This window comes from Manis pentadactyla, chromosome 12 (assembly GCF_030020395.1).
Source record: "Manis pentadactyla isolate mManPen7 chromosome 12, mManPen7.hap1, whole genome shotgun sequence".
Taxonomy (NCBI): Eukaryota; Metazoa; Chordata; class Mammalia; order Pholidota; family Manidae; genus Manis; species Manis pentadactyla.
Window position 1 is genome coordinate 55,964,850 of NC_080030.1, and position 19,305 is coordinate 55,984,154.

Here is a 19,305-nt window from a genome sequence, read left to right on the forward strand (position 1 = left end):
TGTGCCAGTACCAAATTGTCTTGATTACTGTGGTTTTGTAGTAGAGCTTGAAGTTGGGGAGCGAGATCCCCCCCCACTTTATTCTTCCTTCTCAGGATTGCGTTGGCTATTCGGGGTCTTTGCCGGTACCATATGAATTTTTGAACTATTTGTTCTAGTTCCTTGAAGAATGTTGTTGGTAATTTGATAGGGATTGCATCGAATCTGTATATTGCTTTGGGCAGGATGGCCATTTTGATGATATTAATTCTTCCTAGCCAGGAGCATGGGATGAGTTACCATTTGTTAGTGACCTCTTTAATTTCTCTTAAGAGTGTCTTGTAGTTTTCAGGGTATAGGTCTTTCACTTCCTTGGTTAGGTTTATTCCTAGGTATTTTATTCTTTTTGATGCTATTGTGAATGGAATTGTTTTCCTGATTTCTCTTTCTATTAGTTCATTGTTAGTGTATAGGAAAGCTACAGATTTCTGTGTGTTAATTTTGTATCCTGCAACTTTGCTGAATTCAGATATTAGTTCTAGTAGTTTTGAAGTGGAGTCTTTAGGGTTTTTTATGTACAATATCATGTCATCTGCAAATACTGACAGTTTGACTTCTTTACCAATCTGGATTCCTTGTATTTCTTTGTGTTGTCTGATTGCTGTGGCTAGGACCTCCAGTACCATGTTGAATAACAGTGGAGAGAGTGGGCATCCCTGTCTTGTTCCCGATCTCAGAGGAAAAGCTTTCAGCCTCTCACTGTTCAGTATGATGTTAGCTGTGGGTTTATCATATATGGCCTTTATTATGTTGAGGTACTTGCCCTCTATGCCCATTTTGTTGAGAGTTTTTATCATGAATGGATGTTGAATTTTGTCAAATGCTTTTTCAGCATCTATGGAGATGATCATGTGGTTTTTGTCCTTCTTTTTGTTGATGTGGTGGATAATGTTGATGGATTTTCGAATGTTGTACCATCCTTGGATCCCTGGGATGAATCCCACTTGGTCATGGTGTATGATCCTCTTGATGTATTTTTGAATTCGGTTTGCTAATATTTTGTTGAGTATTTTTGCATCTATGTTCATCAGGGATATTGGTCTGTAGTTTTCTTTTTTGGTGGGGTCTTTGCCTGGTTTTGGTATTAGGGTGATGTTGGCTCATAGAATGAGTTTGGGAGTATTCCCTCCTCTTCTATTTTTTTGGAAAACTTTAAGGAGAATGGGTGTTATGTCTTCTCTGTATGTCTGATAAAATTCCGAGGTAAATCCATCTGGCCTGGGGGTTTTGTTCTTAGGTAGTTTTTTGATTACTGATTCAGTTTCATTGCTGGTAATGGGTCTGTTTAGATTTTTCTGTTTCTTTCTGGGTCAGTCTTGGAAGGTTATATTTTTCTAAGAAGTTGTCCATTTCTCCTAGGTTTTCCAACTTGTTAGCATATAGGTTTTCATAGTATTCTCTAATAATTCTTTGTATTTCTGTGGGGTCTGTCGTGATTTTTCCTTTCTCGTTTCTAATTCTGTTGATGTGTTGACTATCTTTTTCTCTTAATAAGTCTGGCTAGAGGCTTATCTATTTTGTTTATTTTCTCGAAGAACCAGCTCTTGGTTTCATTGATTTTTTCTATTGTTTTATTCTTCTCAATTTTATTTATTTCTTCTCTGATCTTTATTATGTCCTTCCATCTGCTGACCTTAGGCCTCATTTGTTCTTCTTTTTCCAATTTCCATAATTGTGACATTAGACTATTGATTTGGGATTGTTCTTCCTTCTTTAAATATGACTGGAGACTGGATTGCTATATACTTTCCTCTTAAGACTCTTTTGCTGCGTCCCACAGAATTTGAGGCTTTGTGTTATTGTTGTCATTTATTTCCATATATTGCTGGATCTCCATTTTAATTTGGTCATTGATCCATTGATTATTTAGGATCATGTTGTTAAGCCTCCATGTGTTTGTGAGCCTTTTTGCTTTCTTTGTACAATTTATTTCTAGTTTTATACCTTTGTGGTCTGAAAACTTGGCTGGTAGGATTTCAGTCCTTTGGAATTTACTGAGGTTCTTTTTGTGGCCTCGTATGTGGTCTATTCTGGAGAATGTTCCATGTGCACTTGAGAAGAATGTGTATCCTGCTGCTTTTGGGTGTAGAGTTCTATAGATGTCTATTAGGTCCATCTGTTCTAGCGTGTTGTTCAGTGCCTCTGTGTCCTTACTTATTTTCTGTCTGGTGGATCTGTCCTTTGGGGTGAGTGGTATGTTAAAGTCTCCCAAAATGAATGCATTGCATTCTATTTCCTCCTTTAATTCTGTTAGTATTTGTTTCAGATATATTGGTGCTCCTGTATTGGGTGCATATATATTTATAATGGTTATATCCTCTTGTTGGACTGAGCCCTTTATCATTATGTAATGTCCTTCTTTATCTCTTGTTACTTTCTTTATTTTGAAGTCTATTTTGTCTGATACTAGTATTGCAACACCTGCTTTTTTCTCTCTGTTGTTTGTATGCAGTATCTTTCTCCAATCCTTGACTTTTAATCTGTACATGTCTTTGGGTTTGAGGTGAGTCTCTTGTAGGCAGCATATAGATGGGTCTTACTTTTTTATCCATTCTATTACTCTGTGTCTTTTGATTGGTCATTCAGTCTGTTTACATTTAGGGTGATTATTGAAAGATATGTACTTATTGCCATTGCTGGCTTTAGATTTGTGGTTACCAGAGGTTCAAGGTTAGCTTGTTTACTACCTTACTGTCTGACCTCACTCACTTATTGAGCTGTTATAAACACAGTCTGATGATTATTTCTTCCCCTTCTTTTTCCTCCTCCTCCATTCTTCAAATGTTGGGTGTTTTGTTCTGTCTTTTTAGGAGTGCTCCCATCTAGAGCAGTCCCTCTAAGATACCCTGTAGAGGTGGTTTGTGGGAGGCAAATACCCTCAACTTTTGCTTGTCTGGGAATTGTTTAATCCGTCCTTCATATTTAAATGATAATCATGCTGGATACAGTATCCTTAGTTCAAGGCCCTTCTGTTTCATTGCATTAAATATATCATGCCATTCTCTTCTGGCCTGTAAGGTTTCTGTTGAGAAGTCTGATGACAGCCTGATGGGTTTTCATTTGTAGGTGACCTTTTTACTCTCTCTGGCTGACTTTAATACTCTTCCCTGTCCTTGATCTTTGCCATGTTAATTATTATGTGTTTTGGTGTTGACCTCTTTGGGTCCCGTCTCTCAGGAGTTCTGTGTGCCTCTGTAGTCTGAGCAACTATTTCCTCCCCCAGTTTGGGGAAGTTCTCAACAATTATTTCTTCAAAGACACTTTCTATCCCTTTTTCTCTCTCTTCTTCCTCTGGTACCCCTATAATGCAGATATTGTTCCTTTTGGATTGTTCACACAGTTCTCTTAATATTGTTTCATTCCTGGAGATCCTTTTATCTCTCTCTGCATCAGCTTCTATGTGTTCCTGTTCTCTGGTTTCTATTCCATCAATGGCCTCTTGCATCTTATCCATTCTGCTTATAAATCCTTCCAGAGTTTGTTTCACTTCTGTAATCTCCCTCCAGACATCTGTAATCTCACTCTGGACTTCATCCCTTAGCTCTTGCATATTTCTCTGCAGCTCTGTCAGCATGTTTATGATTTTTATTTTGAATTCTTTTTCAGGAAGACTGTTTAGGTCTGCCTCTGCAGATCCTTTCTCAGGTGTAACTATATTGGACTGGACCAGATTTTTTTTGCCTTTTCATGGTGATAGCAGTGGCTGTAGGCAGGTTGCGGGTGTGTCAGCTGGGAGAAGAAAGTCCTTTCCTGCTTGCTGGATGCCTTGCCCTTCTCCGCTGCCTTGTTACCTGCACTCCTGTGACGGTTACCTGCACTCCTGGAGCAGCCACCGGGTTAGTCCCCTAAGCTGCTGTGGGCGGGGTCTCCATCAGAGCAGCATGGAGCCCTGCAGGGAGTGGCAGGCATGCTAGGTGCACTCCTCCATGCTGGCAGCACCCCTGCCGGGCAGCTGAGTGGCCGCAGCAGCCTTTAGGTCTGGCCCAGGCAGCTGTGCGTTGGGCTGGGATTCTGGTTGGCTGCTGGGAGCGCGCCTGCTCCCTCTGGCTCCACTGCCGGTGTGCGCAGGGCTTTTCCGCGCAGGCTTCTACCGGGCTCTGGCTTCACTGCCGCCGTTGCGTGTGAGCCATGCCTGGGCTGTTTGGTCACACCGCTGCGGGCTAGCATATGTCTCTCCTGCGGCACACGGATCTGCTCTCGGTTCCTTCCAGGGCTTCCGCCCCTGGCACGTGCTCCCACTCTCCTACTACTGGGCCCGTGTGTCGGGGTCCGCGCCAGTTGGAGGAACGACTGGCAGGCTGCCTAGTCCTGTGAGGGGCTTCAGAGCTGCATTGCCTCCGTTTAGGGCGCCTAAGTTTCCCCGATTTATCCAGCTGCCGGGACAACTTCGTCCAGCTATGGGGTCCCTGTCTCTTTAAGACTTGCGGAACATGGCTTTTGTCTCAACTGCGCTAGTTGCGCGGACCTGTCCCCAGGTTTTGCTTTTCCGTTTCTCTAATATCCAGCACCCCGTGCACCTTGTGTCTGTGTTCCGGGTGTGGATTTCTAGAGCTGGTTGTTTAGCAGTCCTGGGCTTTCACTCCCTCCCCATTCCAACTCCTTTCTTCCCGCCGGGTTTTGGGGTGGGGGAGCGTTCTGGTCCCGCCTGGCTGCAGCTTGTATCTTACCCCCTTCCTGTGATGCTGAGTTCTCGCAGATATAGTTGTATCCTGACTGTTGTACTGCATCCACTGGTGTCTCTTTTAGGAAAAGTTGTATTTATTGTATTTTCAAAATATATATGTTTTGGGAAGGAGATTTCCTCTGAACTACTCATGCCACCATCTTCCCGTGATCCTTGAATTCCCCCTTTTTGTAGTAAGAATATTTTTATTTGTAGGAAAATCAAGAGTAGAATGTGGTAGGCCATATTTAGTAGATAGATTAAAAATTCTGTGCTGGTCCCCTCCCTGCTTCTGACCGGCAGACAAGGGAGGAGATGCGATGAGATATTAAAGATCTGAAAGGGCCAGCCAGGGACTCAAGGCATAGCGGCGCAAGAGTGGTGCTGAGAGGGCACCCTTCCTATTTATTGAGCAAATACATGTTAACAACAATAGAATTCTGTGTGTGGGACTTAATAGACAACTATTTACTAACTCTAAACTTAATCTTCGGCAGTCTCCAGTCTCCTGGGGTGCGATGTCTTTCTTGATATTGAAACAATAGCAAGGGCATTTAGGTCACAAACTGTTTTGGTCTTGTTTGTTCTGTTCCTGATCACTTATCAGGAATTACAGGAAAAATAATCAAGTCATATATGATTATACATTTGATTTCTATACTTGATTTATATATTAATCCCACAATTCTGAAATGTTCATTGCATAATGTTCATTGAACTGTTATATAACTACCAGGAAACTGTAGCTAACAGTATTAATCATCAGATAGCATTTGCTATATGAATCATTATAAGATTTTGACATTATTTTGCAGATCAAGGATCTGGATTTTGTGTAACTGGCAAAATTGAAGCTGGTTATATACAGTCTGGTGACCGACTACTAGCAATACCTCCTAACGAAACTTGTACTGCAAAAGGTATTCCTCTGCAAGATTCTTTTGCTAAACAACCCTAAAATTGAGACAGCAGATTTTTAAAAGTACTTTAGTTATTAACTCCAGAGTAAATAACCTCTTAGTGAAATTGTAACTGACTGTCAAAATGATACTAACTGTTGAAGGTAAAAATGTGAAAACATTAAACGATTTTTTCTGTTGTGACTATGTATATAAATGTTATAACATTCTAACTATGTAGCATCTTTTTTTGACACTGATTCAAGAAGCCTAGTGAGAATTTCACCAGATGTATAGACACCTGACAGATACATGTAAAGTAGTATTCAGTAGCAGAAATTAAATCTAACCTTAATCTGGCACTAAATAGTCAATGGTAAAGCAGACTGCTACAGTCTGTTGTTTTGAAATGTGTATTTCAGAATTACTGTAAGTTAATAGCTTGGATCATGTTTATACTGCTCCCCCAGCGCCCCCCAAAAAAAGTTTTTTTTACAGCAACATCTAAGTAAGAAAATAAGATGCAAATGCAGAGAATCCTAATATTGAAAAGAGAAATTGAAGTGCCACAATTACTGTTTTTGTACACAGATCTAATATATGACCTTCCATGATGATTGTTAAATATTTGTCTTCTAGTTATTTGACTTAAATGTACATATACTATTCTTTTCTGAATTCTGCTTAAATGTTTATAATTCTGTATTTACCTTAAACTAGCTTCCAGCTAAGCCTCTGATTTCAACATAAAACTGAATATCTGTTTTACTATATTATGAAAGAATATAATTTCTAACAATTTTAGGCTATAGTATAACCTACTGGGAATTAGAAGTTTTAAATAAATTTTCAATACTTTGCCTTCTGTTGCTCTTATTTTTAGTTTATATCCAGAGTTGTACCTGACTAATTTATAAATTTGAATGAACATTTTGTTTGAATTAATTTGCTTACTTTAAAATCTGATATCTTAGAGATTGTAAGAAATTAATGACTATCTATTTAGGTAACAGTTCAACCTACATTTAAAGGTGAGTAAGGGAATGAAGGTCCTTAAGATAAATATCTTATGTAGGCAGTGTAACATGATTGGGAGGAGAAAATGTGATTATTGTATGTTACCTTTAGGAAAATTCATGTTGTGAATTGAACTTCTAATAAGAAAGCTCTTCAAAATCCTAAGCTAAAGGCAACTCTATTGTGTATAGGTAACTAACTCTCTCTTCAGTTCTACATTTCATAGCAAAAATAAGTTCTCCTAAAACTCCCAGAAAGTAAAAGAAACTTGCTTAAGAGTGTGCTGTATGGGAAAAATAAGTATTTTTCAGAAAGATATGGGTGAATTATAATTACTAAAAAATATGTCAATCAGAAACTCTTCCGCAGTGGTTGGCCTACATACTGTCTTTATCAAAAGACTCAAGTTTCAATGGAAAGGAACTTATCCCATAGAATCAGAAAATACAAGATAACTTGTAAAAGCTTTGGATAAAGTAGCTGAGTATTGCCCTTTGCAGTTCTCCAGGATTATCCCTAGGTAATAAAGGCATGTAGCAACACCCAGGATCATTTTTAAGTTGAATTTTCATGCACTATTAATCTCCTCTTTTCTATATAACCAGTTACCATGGTGCATCTCTCTGGGGAGCAGTTCTTTTGAGCCAGGAATAATGGGGAGCCTGCCAAGAGCACCATCTGACTGAGCACTCATGCCCTGTGGGTTACTGGCATATGTTTAGGTAGTTGTTAAATTAAAAGCAGAGCTCAAGAAAGTGAAATATTACTGGACACTGTCCTCAGTCCCATCTTATGTTACTAAAATAATTTAAACTGTATTATTATTCCTATGTCCATTAATATAAAATAAATTTTTGAATGGGGGCTGTTTAATGAATATACCAGTTGTGTAAATGAGTTAAAAAATCTTGATTATATAAGCAGAAATCAGTCTTTTGCAGACAAAGATAAGTCACTTTATGTTTAGGGTGGTGTTCCAGAAGACTCAAGTCCAGAGGAAGTGTGTTTTCCTTAACGTTCACAGTTAGACTTCTCACTCTCAATCCATTCATATTGAAAATGATGAGTAGTGACTGAGGAGGCACGAATCAGCCAAATTCTCTTGGTTGTTATGGTTCAATATTGAGGTGTTTCACTGTGTGCTCTGGTTCTTACTCATTTCCAGGAATCACTCTGCACGATGAACCTGTTGATTGGGCAGCAGCAGGCGATCATGTTAGTCTTACGTTGGTTGGGATGGATATCATCAAAATCAAGTGAGTGAGAAAATGAGTTTTAAGCAACCATTTTTTGGGATATAGAACCTCAAAACACACAAATTTTGCAATTCACTAGCTCAGAAGAAAGAATGAGTCTTAACTGTGGATATCATTTGGCCAGAAATAGGGACTTGTCGAAGTACAAGAATGATAAGCAAAACCTATTTAAAATGGAAATTAATAAATGTCAGTGCAGGTACTTGACATGTTCTTTGAGTGAAAGCTGTAATGTATGAAAAATCAATAAGGTTAATAATGGTGTAAAACCATGCTTTAACCCAGGAGGAAATATTTATGACAAGTCCCTAATTTACTTAATTGTTTTACTTTATAAGTGGTTTTAGAAGTATTCGTGTTGGATGCATATTTATTTATTTCACAACTACCTTCTCTCCTTTTGTTTTTTGTTTACAGTGTTGGCTGCATATTCTGTGGTCCCAAAGAACCCATTAAAGCTTGCACTCGTTTCAGAGCCCGAATCCTCATCTTTAATATTGAAGTTCCTATCACTAAAGGATTTCCTGTAAGTTTCAGAATATTTCATGGTTATTGTTTTTATAAATTCAAAGTAACTCCATCCTAAAAAGTAGTAACTCTTTATAAGTGATGATGCTATAGTTATTGCCAACTAATATTTAATACTCTTATCCAGAAAAACATAAAATTAGAATTAAGAAATCATTTTTATTTTTGTTTTTTATCTTAATCTTTGAGCCTGGGGATTTTTCCAAAGAATCATTGAGAAGAATTTTCATAATCAATAGTGTACAAACTGTTGAAAATAATAAAAGTCATCTAGAGAAAATGGTAGATATTTTTTTCTTGTCTTCTCAGGTTACCTGACTAATCTTAGATTGGGTCTTTCTGTTTTTGTTTTATTTTGATATGCTCATTTGTAGTTTTTCTGACTGTAAAAGCAGTACATCATTACAGAAAATTTTGGAAAACACACTCAAAAAGATAATAAGGTTCTATAATTGCATAATCCATAAATATCTACTCTTTACATTTCACTGTATTTTTATGTGTATATTTTGTCCACTCATTGGTGTTTATGGGTATATTCTAAGGGTGCTTGACATAGGGTAAACTTTATGCTGAAGCAACACTTTCAGACCCTGCATGCTGTGAGATTGGTTTGCAGGTTATCATTGGCCAGTATCATTTGAACATATACATTTATGGGAAGAGGGGAATTTTATTCTATACTGTTACTCATCTAGAAAAGATACTACTTGTGAATAGCATGAATTCCTTTTTTTAATGTGTAATTTTTTCCAGATACTTGGGGCCATACTCTATAGTTTGGTACCTTGCTTTTACCATTTAACAATTGAGCACTTTCCCATTAGACATTTTTTCTTGATCAGCTTATGTAGTACAGATTGTGCACAACAATAAAAAGTGTTTCTCAATGGAATTAAGTGGCTTGCCTTTGAAAATGTAAACAGATCACCTTTCCCATTTGATGCATCTTTGAAGTAAATTAAGAGTAATAATAATTGGCCTTTAAATTTTATTTCAGTTAGTGACAGTGTTTCAGAGGTTGGGAATAAATTTAGTTCATTTAAATTCATTTTATACTTACACATGTTTGAGATAACCATGTGCTGGGTTTATAATTCTTTGTTGTTATTTCTATGTAAATTTGATCATATAAAAATTATATTTATAAGATACTGTTTAAATTCTTTAGTTTTTATAATTGTAGTACATTTCTCCCATATGCTAAAAAAGGCATAAAAGCTTCTCTCTAAAGAAATTATTATACTTGGAAATGTTTAATTTTTAAATATTCAAAATCCGTGAATTTTGATGGGCAAGAAACCATAGCTTAATTGCTATGAACTGTTGGCACTCATTCTTAGAAAGCAGTATGTCCATTGAGGAGCCACTGGAGAGACTGGTTACTGCATAATTTTACTCAGACAGCAATAATTTTTGCCAATGGAGAGGTAGCAATGTCAAAAGGTCAGTAGTTACTTTGAATAGTAATACTGTTTTCCTGTCTACTGTAGTTTCTTAAAATAAGTGTGGATTGAAAGTTTTTCGGTGCTGCTTTCTGAGATTCCTCCTGCGTATATTGATTCACGAATGCCAGGATGAAATTTGTTTCAGAAGAAATGGTTATGTTTTATCTTCAGTCCACTCACTGTGGGGAGAAACCTTCATTTTTTTTAAACCAAGAAGGGCGTCTAAGCAATTAAAATTTCACTGTTTAGGGACTAATGCCTTAATGCTACATAAAAATATTTGTTTCCTTTGCTTTATATGGTTAGTTCTTTATATTTAATAAGAAAAAATAGAGGAATGGATTATCTTCAACTAAAGTAATGTTTTTTAAATTTACTTTGGTAAAAATATTTATCACATAAAATTTACCATATTTAAGTGTACCATTTAGTGGCATTATATATATTCACATGGCTGTGCAACCATCAACATCATCCATCTCCAGAACTTTTTCCCCATCCCAAACTGAAACTATGTACCCACTAAGCAATAACTCCCTATTATTATTTCCCCCATCTCCTGGTAGCTGCTATTCTTTCTTTCTTTCTTTCTCTGTAAGTTTGTCTAATCTAGGTACCTCGTGTAAGTGGAATCATTCAGTATTTGTCCTTTTGTGTCTGACTTATTTCACTTAGCATAATGTTTTCAAGGTTCATGCATGTTGTAGCACATGTCAGAATTTCATTTGTTGTTAAAGCTGAATAATATTCCATTGTGTGTATGTACGACATTTTGATTATCCATTCATCTGTTAATGGACAGTTGAGTTGTTCCCATCTTTTGGCAATTGTGAATGGTACTTCTGTGAACGTTGATAGATAAGTATCTGTGTGAACCCCTGCTTTCAGTTATTTTGGATATATACCAAGGAGTGGAATTGCTGGATCATATGGTAATTCAGTGTTTTTAATTTTGGTGAGTCCGAGTTTATTTACTTTGTCTTTGTTGGTTATAATTTTGGTGTCATATCCAAGAAATCATTGCCAGATTCAACATCAAGATTTTTCCCTCTATTTTCATGTAAGAGTTTTATAGTTCTAATTCTTTTGCTTAGTTCTTTGACTTACACTGAGTTAATTTTTATATATTGTTTAAGATAAGACTTCATCTTCATTCTTTTGTATATGGTTATAGACTTTTCCCAGCACCATTTATTGAAAAGACTGTCCTTTCTCTATTGAATAGTTTTGGTACCATAGTTGCAAACCAAATGACCATATATGCATTGATAATTTTAAAACACAGGTTTTTTAAATTAAGGAAAAGAATAATTTGACTTCTTTTTGCCACCTAACGTATAGCCCACTATAGTTTACAAAAACTAGATAATTTGATTCTCACAATCCCACATGAAGTACAGAGTCCCAACTCTTATCAGAAGCTCTTAAAGCTAGTGTATTTCAGAATTCAGAAATGTTCAGATTTTCAAAAGGTGATATGGTGCATGCATGTTTTGGAAAGCCCCTAACAGAATGGGGCAGCACCCTGTAATAAAACATACTAATATTTCTGCACCACAACTTACTGGTATTATATTAAGTGAAATAAATAAGGATTATAAGTTGCCTCACTTAAATGGTTTATAACAGAATTTGGAAAAAACCTAGGTTGTCAGTCTTTTGGGATTTTGGAATTGCAGATAAGAGATTAGGGTCTGTCTCCATTTCCGAATGAGGAATTAGAGACTCTGAGAGGCTGTGACACCTGAGTAGTAAGTGATTCAGCCAACACTCACACTTTAGCACTTTTTGCTCTGAAATCCAATACTTTTTGCCCCCCTTTACATTATACTGTATGGCTTTGAATATTAGGTGCTTTTGGTTATATATAATATGAGCTAAAATGTTAAAATAGTGTACAGTTCTTCCCATTTATCTGCATGTAAATTTTGTTACTCATGTGTTCAATAAGTATTTTGTTTGAGCTACTATCTGTTAGACACTGTGACGATAGAAAAACAAAAAAAACCTAACCCATACTGCCACAAGCCATTCCTCATCCACCCTGATTTTACCCTGGAACCCACAATAACTTACAAAGGTTAGAAGGAATCTAATTAGGTTCATGTGTCTCTGTTCTTTCAAATTTGACAAGCCAGGGAGAATAGTACCAGTTTCCTTGTCACACCCTAGTTGAATGAAGGAATCCTGATCTTTGCTGCAAAAGAGAGGTTTCTTAGATGTGTGATTTATGTTACTTTTATGTTACATTTATGTTATATTGGTGCAGTTTGAGAACTGATTCCATCTCCGTGCACAGACATGGTTCTCACCACTTTATCATGCATAGTGGAAGTTTTCCTTTTTCCTGATAGTTAATTTTTTTCTGTAATCTTTCTAGTTCATAGCGCCATTGATACAGTCAAATAGCATTGAAAAAGAAAACAAATTTGCCTTTGTAGAGTAAAGGAGGTTCAGCTGAACCTTTAAAAAAATCAGCCAACCAGCCCATGTGACTGGTTTTCTCCATGTCTTTCAGGTGTTCTTTATTCCTTTCTTCTTCCATACATTTCACCAGTATTTACTGAGTGCAAATTAAATGTCTGTCACTGGTATACCATAGTTCCTTTTTCTCAGAGAGCCCGTATGTTCACGGGATGATGAGATTTTAAACTAGCAGTTACAATAAAAGTGAGATGTATAGTGCGCTTATGGGACATAAAGGAAGGGTATCTAGCTCAGACCAGGAGTTCAGGATTCTTGCAGGAGGTGATGGTATGTTGGAAGGAGAGATAGAGCAGGATGAGTAGGAGCTAACCAAATGAAGATGCAGGGAAGGGAGGGGGTGTTCTAGCCAGAGACCAGAGTATGTGTAAAATCCAAAAATTTAGAAAGGGCTTGGTGCATGTAATGAATGAAATCTCTGTCTGGAGCACAGAATGCAAGAGAGGATGGAGAAAGATGAGACTGGAGAGAGAGAGAGAGAGAGAGGTGAGTTAAGGGTCAGATTGAGAAAGGACTTGGTGCCTTATAGTGAAATTTATGTTCCCATGGTTTTAAGATGCAAGAATGTATCATTAAGCTTGTATTTTAGAAAACGTGTATGGTAGATACATGAAGAATGGGTTGTAGAAGGATGGAAGTGGTGTCAGAGACCAAGAAGGAGCCCATATTTTAATTCAGATGAGATGATTATTCTGGTCTACTTTTGTGAGTCCAGAAGAAAGAATGAATTATCAAAGTGCTAATTGAATGACTTGGTTTTTAGAGTTCCCGTCCAGGATTGTGCATTCACAAGTCCCTCTTGTTTTTTCAGTGTGCAAATTAAACCAGTTAAACTTTGATAGCTTTGCTGTGTATTTGGTCTTTCCACTCTACCCAAACCATAGACATATTGCATACTCAGTGCTGTTACCTGAAGGAGGATAGTCTGCCTAACTCTGACTCCAGTTGACCTCAGCATAAAATTCACATCTGACACATATCACCACACCACATCAAGTTCCTTAATCTTTTTGATATTATTCCTTACATATAGAACATGAACATACTAGCTAATATATAAGGTCACCAATTAACTGAATGTTTGCCCCACTTAAAATAGCATGATCTGATTTTCCTCATTTTAGTGATGAGGACTCTGCCGCTGGGGGTGTTGGGGGGGAAGGGTCCTGTTACAGGACTTGCCCTAAATCCTACAGTAGGGAAGTGTTGGGTTAAGATCTGAACTCATACCTCTGCCTACAAAGCCTGTCTACAGGATCCCTATATTGTATTCTCATTATCCACCCATGAATATGTTAATTACTGCTGAATACCACATGCTTTCTTTTCCCTCATTTTTCTGGTGAAACTTCTCACTTTTGTTGAACATGTTCTATAGCAGGCACTATCTGCATCCTCATCGTATTGAATTCTCATCACAACCCTGTAAGGAAGGTTATGCAGTGTGCTAAACATCATGCAATAAGTGGTAGAGGAGAATTTGGAACTGCCTACTGTGATCTTTTCCTTTAGTAAGTTAAGGAAAAACCTGACTGTAGAGTGGTGGGACCTAGAGAAAGCACCTGAAGACCCTGACAGACTCCAGGCAGGCTGCTGAGTTTAATACGGCTCAACATGAGTGCCCAAAAAAAGGTCCAGGGATGCTGTGGTAAAGAGTTTTTAGTGTTACAATTTTTGTTTTAGGTGCTGTTACACTACCAAACTGTCAGTGAACCTGCTGTTATTAAACGATTGATTAGCGTCTTAAACAAAAGTACCGGTGAAGTCATGAAGAAGAAGCCTAAGTGAGTGTTTTAATGTACAAATAGTAAATACAAGCAGTTTAAGCCAATTCCTTACAGATGAATTCATTTATATACTATTTGTTTTTGTGGTAAGTGAACTCTGTTTTTACTTGATCCAGAAATTATTTTGTTCACGGACTAGACTAAAACACCAAAGCAAATATTTAAGCTCCTATTTAGGTATGAATGCTAGATGTAATTTCTGTTCTTTATGGTGGTGGTCGGGTGTGAATTGCAAATAAAAATGTAAATATAAATTTACATGTATGTATCAAGCCCTAGATACTGACCTTATAAAAGTAAAGGCATGCAAATAGAACTACATTTTTAAAGATGAATTTGAATTATGCCTAGCTGCTGGATGAAAAACTTTCTTGTCACTTTGTTAATGTGAATCATTCCCTATGTTAAGAACATCCCGGGAAGAAAGTGAACTACATACTCTGCAGCTCCTAGTTTTTTCCCACCCAGGAAGTATGTTCTTTCTGATCAAAGTCTGCCTAGAGCCTGAAATTGAAGAGACCACTGCCATGTTAGTCCCCTCTGATCACCACTAGGATCTAGGTCTAGGGATGAACAGTTCCTCTGTGGCTGGGACAGGCTGGCATTTTCAAAGGAAGTGCTTCCTGAGAAACTTTTCTTACCCTTATTCAAGTAAAGGCTAACCACAGTTTGGCTTGGCTGCTTCAGCGTTGGGGTTTTCCTCACTTCACCCCTATGGGGAATCCCACCCAAAAATCCCCTTTTTTCAGCCCTTGAGTGTTCCTCCTCACTTGCACCTGTGTAAGAGGCCCGAGGGGGTTAATGGGTTAAAGGGCTGCAGGGGGAAGAGAATCTGCACACTGCTCTCCACCATGGCCTGCTTCTCTGGCAAGGAGGAAGAAAGGGCTGCTGAATCTCTCTCTTCAAGATAGTTCTTTATTTTTAACTTGAGTCTTTAGCTTCTAACATGACTGTTGGTGTAATGTTCTGAGAAATGTGATAGAACTAATGGTTCACATTTCTTGAGGACAGCTGTTTTCTACGCTCTGGCATGAATGCTTGCATAGGGTTTATATTCTCAGAAACCGTATGAAGCAACTACTATTATTTTTCCCATTTTTCAGATGAGGAAATGGAGGCTTTGAGAGGTTATATAATATGTTATAAGGTCACAAAGCTAACAAGTTGGAGAGCCAGGATTCTAACCCATTCACTTGGTTCACAGAGCTGTATACTTTTTGACAGGAGCCAGGTTGTTTGACCCAGACAAGCGGTTTGTAGAGTTCTCAATCTGAAATTGGTTTATCATTTCTAATTTTGGATTTACCCCTCCCTGCTCCTGCTACAAAGTCCTAGCTCCATGAGACGAGGTCTTAATATATTCTCATGTTAGTTTTCCCTGCCACCTTATTTGCAGCTTAGTCCTTTTCTCTTACTTTGCCCCAATACTGGCCCCCTTCATTTCTACTTTAGGCACATTGTAGACTTGATTGCTTTATCAGGGATGGAATCAGACTTTCTAGAAACCAAATTAAGGGCAAATTATGAATATATTAGATGCTCTCCTCCCTAAGGAGTAGGACTTGGGCTGAAATTGTCCAAAACAAGTATTTGGAAATTTTGGAATACTTTTTCAGAAAGTTGTTTGGCTTATTTGAACTGTCTGTCCCTGAACTAATCTTTCAAAAGGGGGTTTATGATTGCTGTCCTCTATCCTCCCAGAGAACATCAAAATTAAGTGAGAGGACATTTTCAAGTTGTCCCCTTTTGGGTTCTGCTTCTGTTAGTAAGTCAAGGTGAGGCCAGTGCACAAGGATTTTTGTTTGCTTGCTTGCTTGTTTGTATAAAACTGTTTGCAATCAGGCCTATGCCCCATCCTCCTTCATTTCCTACAAACATCATATTGTGGAAAAATCTTCTGTGACTTTTGTCCTGAACTGGTTAAAGAATCAGTATTCCTATGTGAGGAAAGAGAGAAAAGGTAGAGATTTAGAGTAGTGTGTTGGCATTAGGTAATTCCTTTAAAGGTAACTTCCTAACAAATAATCCACCAATTAGAATTTTACTAGAGAAGACACAGGGCATTGTATTCTTCTTTTAAAATGCGAATGCCTCACTTCCTTTATTAGATAACTGAAGGTCTCAATTTCATGAGGAAATGAAAGGGAAGGCTTGGTGGAGGGCCTTGAGCATTTTAGGTTACAGGGTCCTTCAAGAGATGAGTTGTATGTGGAAGATTGGTTTAAAAATGTGTGTGCGTGTGTGTGTGTGTGTGTGTGTGTGTGTGTGTATGACACACACATATATATATATCTACCAGCTAATATTTCTTTAATCTAGCATTACTCCTTTCATTTTTTTCAATTAACACAGAAGAAAGTCATTTATTTTCATTATAAGAGAAACCTTTTGTTTTTTTTCTCAGGTTTTTTAAAGAATTAAGTTGATTTGTTGATTGATCATGACATTTACTTTTCAGGATATCCATTTGTTCCTTTCCTTTTCTTTTCTTTTTTTGATAGATTGCTGAGCAAAGGCCAGAATGCTTTGGTAGAGCTACAGACACAAAGACCAGTCGCACTTGAGCTGTATAAAGACTTTAAAGAGCTGGGGAGATTCATGCTGCGTTACAGTGGTTCCACGATAGCTGCTGGTGTAGTCACTGAGGTATTTTAAAGTGATTGATTATGTATCCATGGTTATCATGTGTTTTCTCTTCCTATTTTTAAGAATTAAGATTGAGTTTTTGTGGCTTAAGGGGAACATGGTTATAGCATCAGAATAAGATTTTGAAATTTATTCTAAAGAATGAAAAGAGTGATGAGAAGAAAATGTTTTGTGCTAGAACTTCTTATAGTAAGACTTCCAAATCTTCTCCTCCACCCAGTTGTAGTGTGCAAAATTAAAATAAGTCTGTTGAAGAATAGATCTGTAAATAGGTACTCTAGATTATAAGAATACAGACTTCGAGTCAAATGAAGTGGAGGTAGTGATTTTGCTTAATAGAAGAGACCTCATTAAAATTTTCTTTAAATAGCTGGCTCTCAGTGCATTTGAATGTTTCATTCAGAATGTTCAGTTAACATACTAGTAATATTTCTGAAACATACCTATTATATAATGTAAGGTACAATTGAGTTTTGGAGAAAATAGCCAGAAATTAATCAGAAAATGTCAGTAATTAAAATTTTTCTTCCAATGGGGGCTTCCTTACTTCATAAGATTGTTTCCTGCATAGAACCTGTTCAGTTCATTTAGCTGGATGTATACCTTGAACATAAAGGTTTAGGTTATCAAAATTCAGTTACATGTGTGTCACGTAAAAGACTGGAGTTAGACTGCCCAAGTTTGTGTTACTGTTCCACTAATTCCTAGCAGCACAAGTACATTTTTCCTTCCATTTATTTGGCGGTAAACACAAGGTAATAGAATCTACCTCCTAGAGTCATGAAATGAAATGATCTGTACAAAAAGCGCTTGGCACAGTGATTGGCACATATAAAGCATTCAGTAAAGACTGATATCATTGTCATTAACATCTGTTTAATCTGTCAAAGCAGTCTTTATAAAAGAGCATTCTAAAAATAAGATAGTGTCTTGTGTAAAATAATGGGAAGATTATAGTAAATCTCAGAAATGATATGACTATTCAAAAGAAGGGAAGGAAAAAGTTGTAGGAAAAAGGTTTCATATTGCTGTAATGATCATTTCACTGCCATTTTCCTTTTTCTTAAAATGTAATCGATTAAATTATAGCAAATATGTGTTTGTTTTTTCCTTTTACAGATTAAAGAATGATGGGTCAGGATTTCTACCATTTTCCAAAAGCTTGAAATAGCTAACCTCTGTTTTTAAAGAATCCAGTTGCTCAGTTAAAGGAACAATGTGCAATTGATATTTTTTAAATGAGAGGAAAATTAAAGCTATTCAGCTGCAAAGAAGTATTAATCACCACTCCTGAAAAATATTTCAAGTTGCCAGTTGGCAAAGAGAGGCTAATATTGCACTTTCATAAAAAACAAAATCTTTCCCTTTGAAATCTTAGTAAATGGATTTGCTTTGCTGAGATTTACGAAAACTATCAGAATTGTGTATTAGAAGATATTGAATCATCGTGAAGTGAACTCTACTTCCAGCCAGACCACAAAATGTTTACAATTTTCTCTTCTGATTTTCAACTCTACTGCACACATTTTAAGGAAAAATAACTAAGTTGAGTTGTTGAGGTAGTTAATATTTGACCTGAGCAATTTTGTTTTAGTAAACTCTAAGAAAAGATTTGCTGAAGCTTATAATAAAGGTATTTTGTGTTGAGCATAAGAATGTTCTTCCTTCAGCAAGTAAACTTTTGAAAGCTTCATTTGGAATGAGTGGAAACTGTTTTTCTGGTAATCAAACTTATTTAAGATGTAAAGCCAGCTAATAAAATGCCTTAGTTTGAGCATAACAGCAAAATGTGTTTTGTTTCTTAGTTGCTTGTGAGATTCTCTACCACTATTGATAAATATGACTTGGGGATTTTACAGAATTTTTTTCACCCAAATGATTCTCAACTCTTTCATGTGAATTTTTTCATTTTATCCTCATAGCAGATCAAATTGAATCTCACCCATTTCTAACCATAACTTAACTTTATCTTTCCCATTTTCACTTTTAAAATTACATATATGATGACTTTATCTTGCATACCTTATGGACTGTAAGTCCCCTCTAAGTGTCATGTTTTCTTTAACGTTTAAACAACAAAGTCAAAGGTATATTTAGTTAACAAGTATTTGGTGACCTGCCTCTTGGGTACAAATAACTTTCCTCAGCTGATCCTGGGACTCTGATCTGATGGACTATAAGATATTTTTTTTTTATTGGGAAATGGTGTGATTTATATATTGACGACTTGACATAAACAACAGTATTTCTTTTTTTTAATTTTTAAATTTTTTTTATTTTTATTTTTTGAGAGGGCATATCTTATATTTATTGATCAAATGGTTGTTAACAACAATAAAATTCTGTATAGGGGACTCAATGCACAATCATTAATCAACCCCAAGCCTAATTCTCAACAGTCTCCAATCTTCTAAAGCATAATGAACAAGTTCTTACATGGTGAACAAATTCTTACATAGTGAATAAGTTCTTACATGGTGAACAGTGCAAGGGCAGTCATCACAGAAACTTTCGGTTTTGATCACGCATTATGAACCA

General features: G+C 36.8%; 1 protein-coding gene across 3 annotated transcripts in view; it reads left to right on the plus strand.

Annotated features, from left to right (window-relative positions):
* The window catches only part of HBS1L (HBS1 like translational GTPase), a 90,894-nt gene extending 72,339 nt beyond the window's left edge, over nt 1-18,555 (plus strand). For all 3 annotated transcript variants that reach the window (XM_036903730.2, XM_057489256.1, XM_057489254.1), the window contains 6 exons: nt 5,518-5,622; nt 7,784-7,874; nt 8,292-8,400; nt 14,018-14,118; nt 16,623-16,767; nt 17,887-18,555. In XM_036903730.2, coding sequence (XP_036759625.1) covers nt 5,518-5,622; nt 7,784-7,874; nt 8,292-8,400; nt 14,018-14,118; nt 16,623-16,767; nt 17,887-17,898 — 563 coding nt within the window. In that variant the 3' untranslated portion in view covers nt 17,899-18,555. The remainder of the gene's footprint in view (nt 1-5,517; nt 5,623-7,783; nt 7,875-8,291; nt 8,401-14,017; nt 14,119-16,622; nt 16,768-17,886) is intronic.
* Nucleotides 18,556-19,305: the final 750 nt, after the last annotated feature.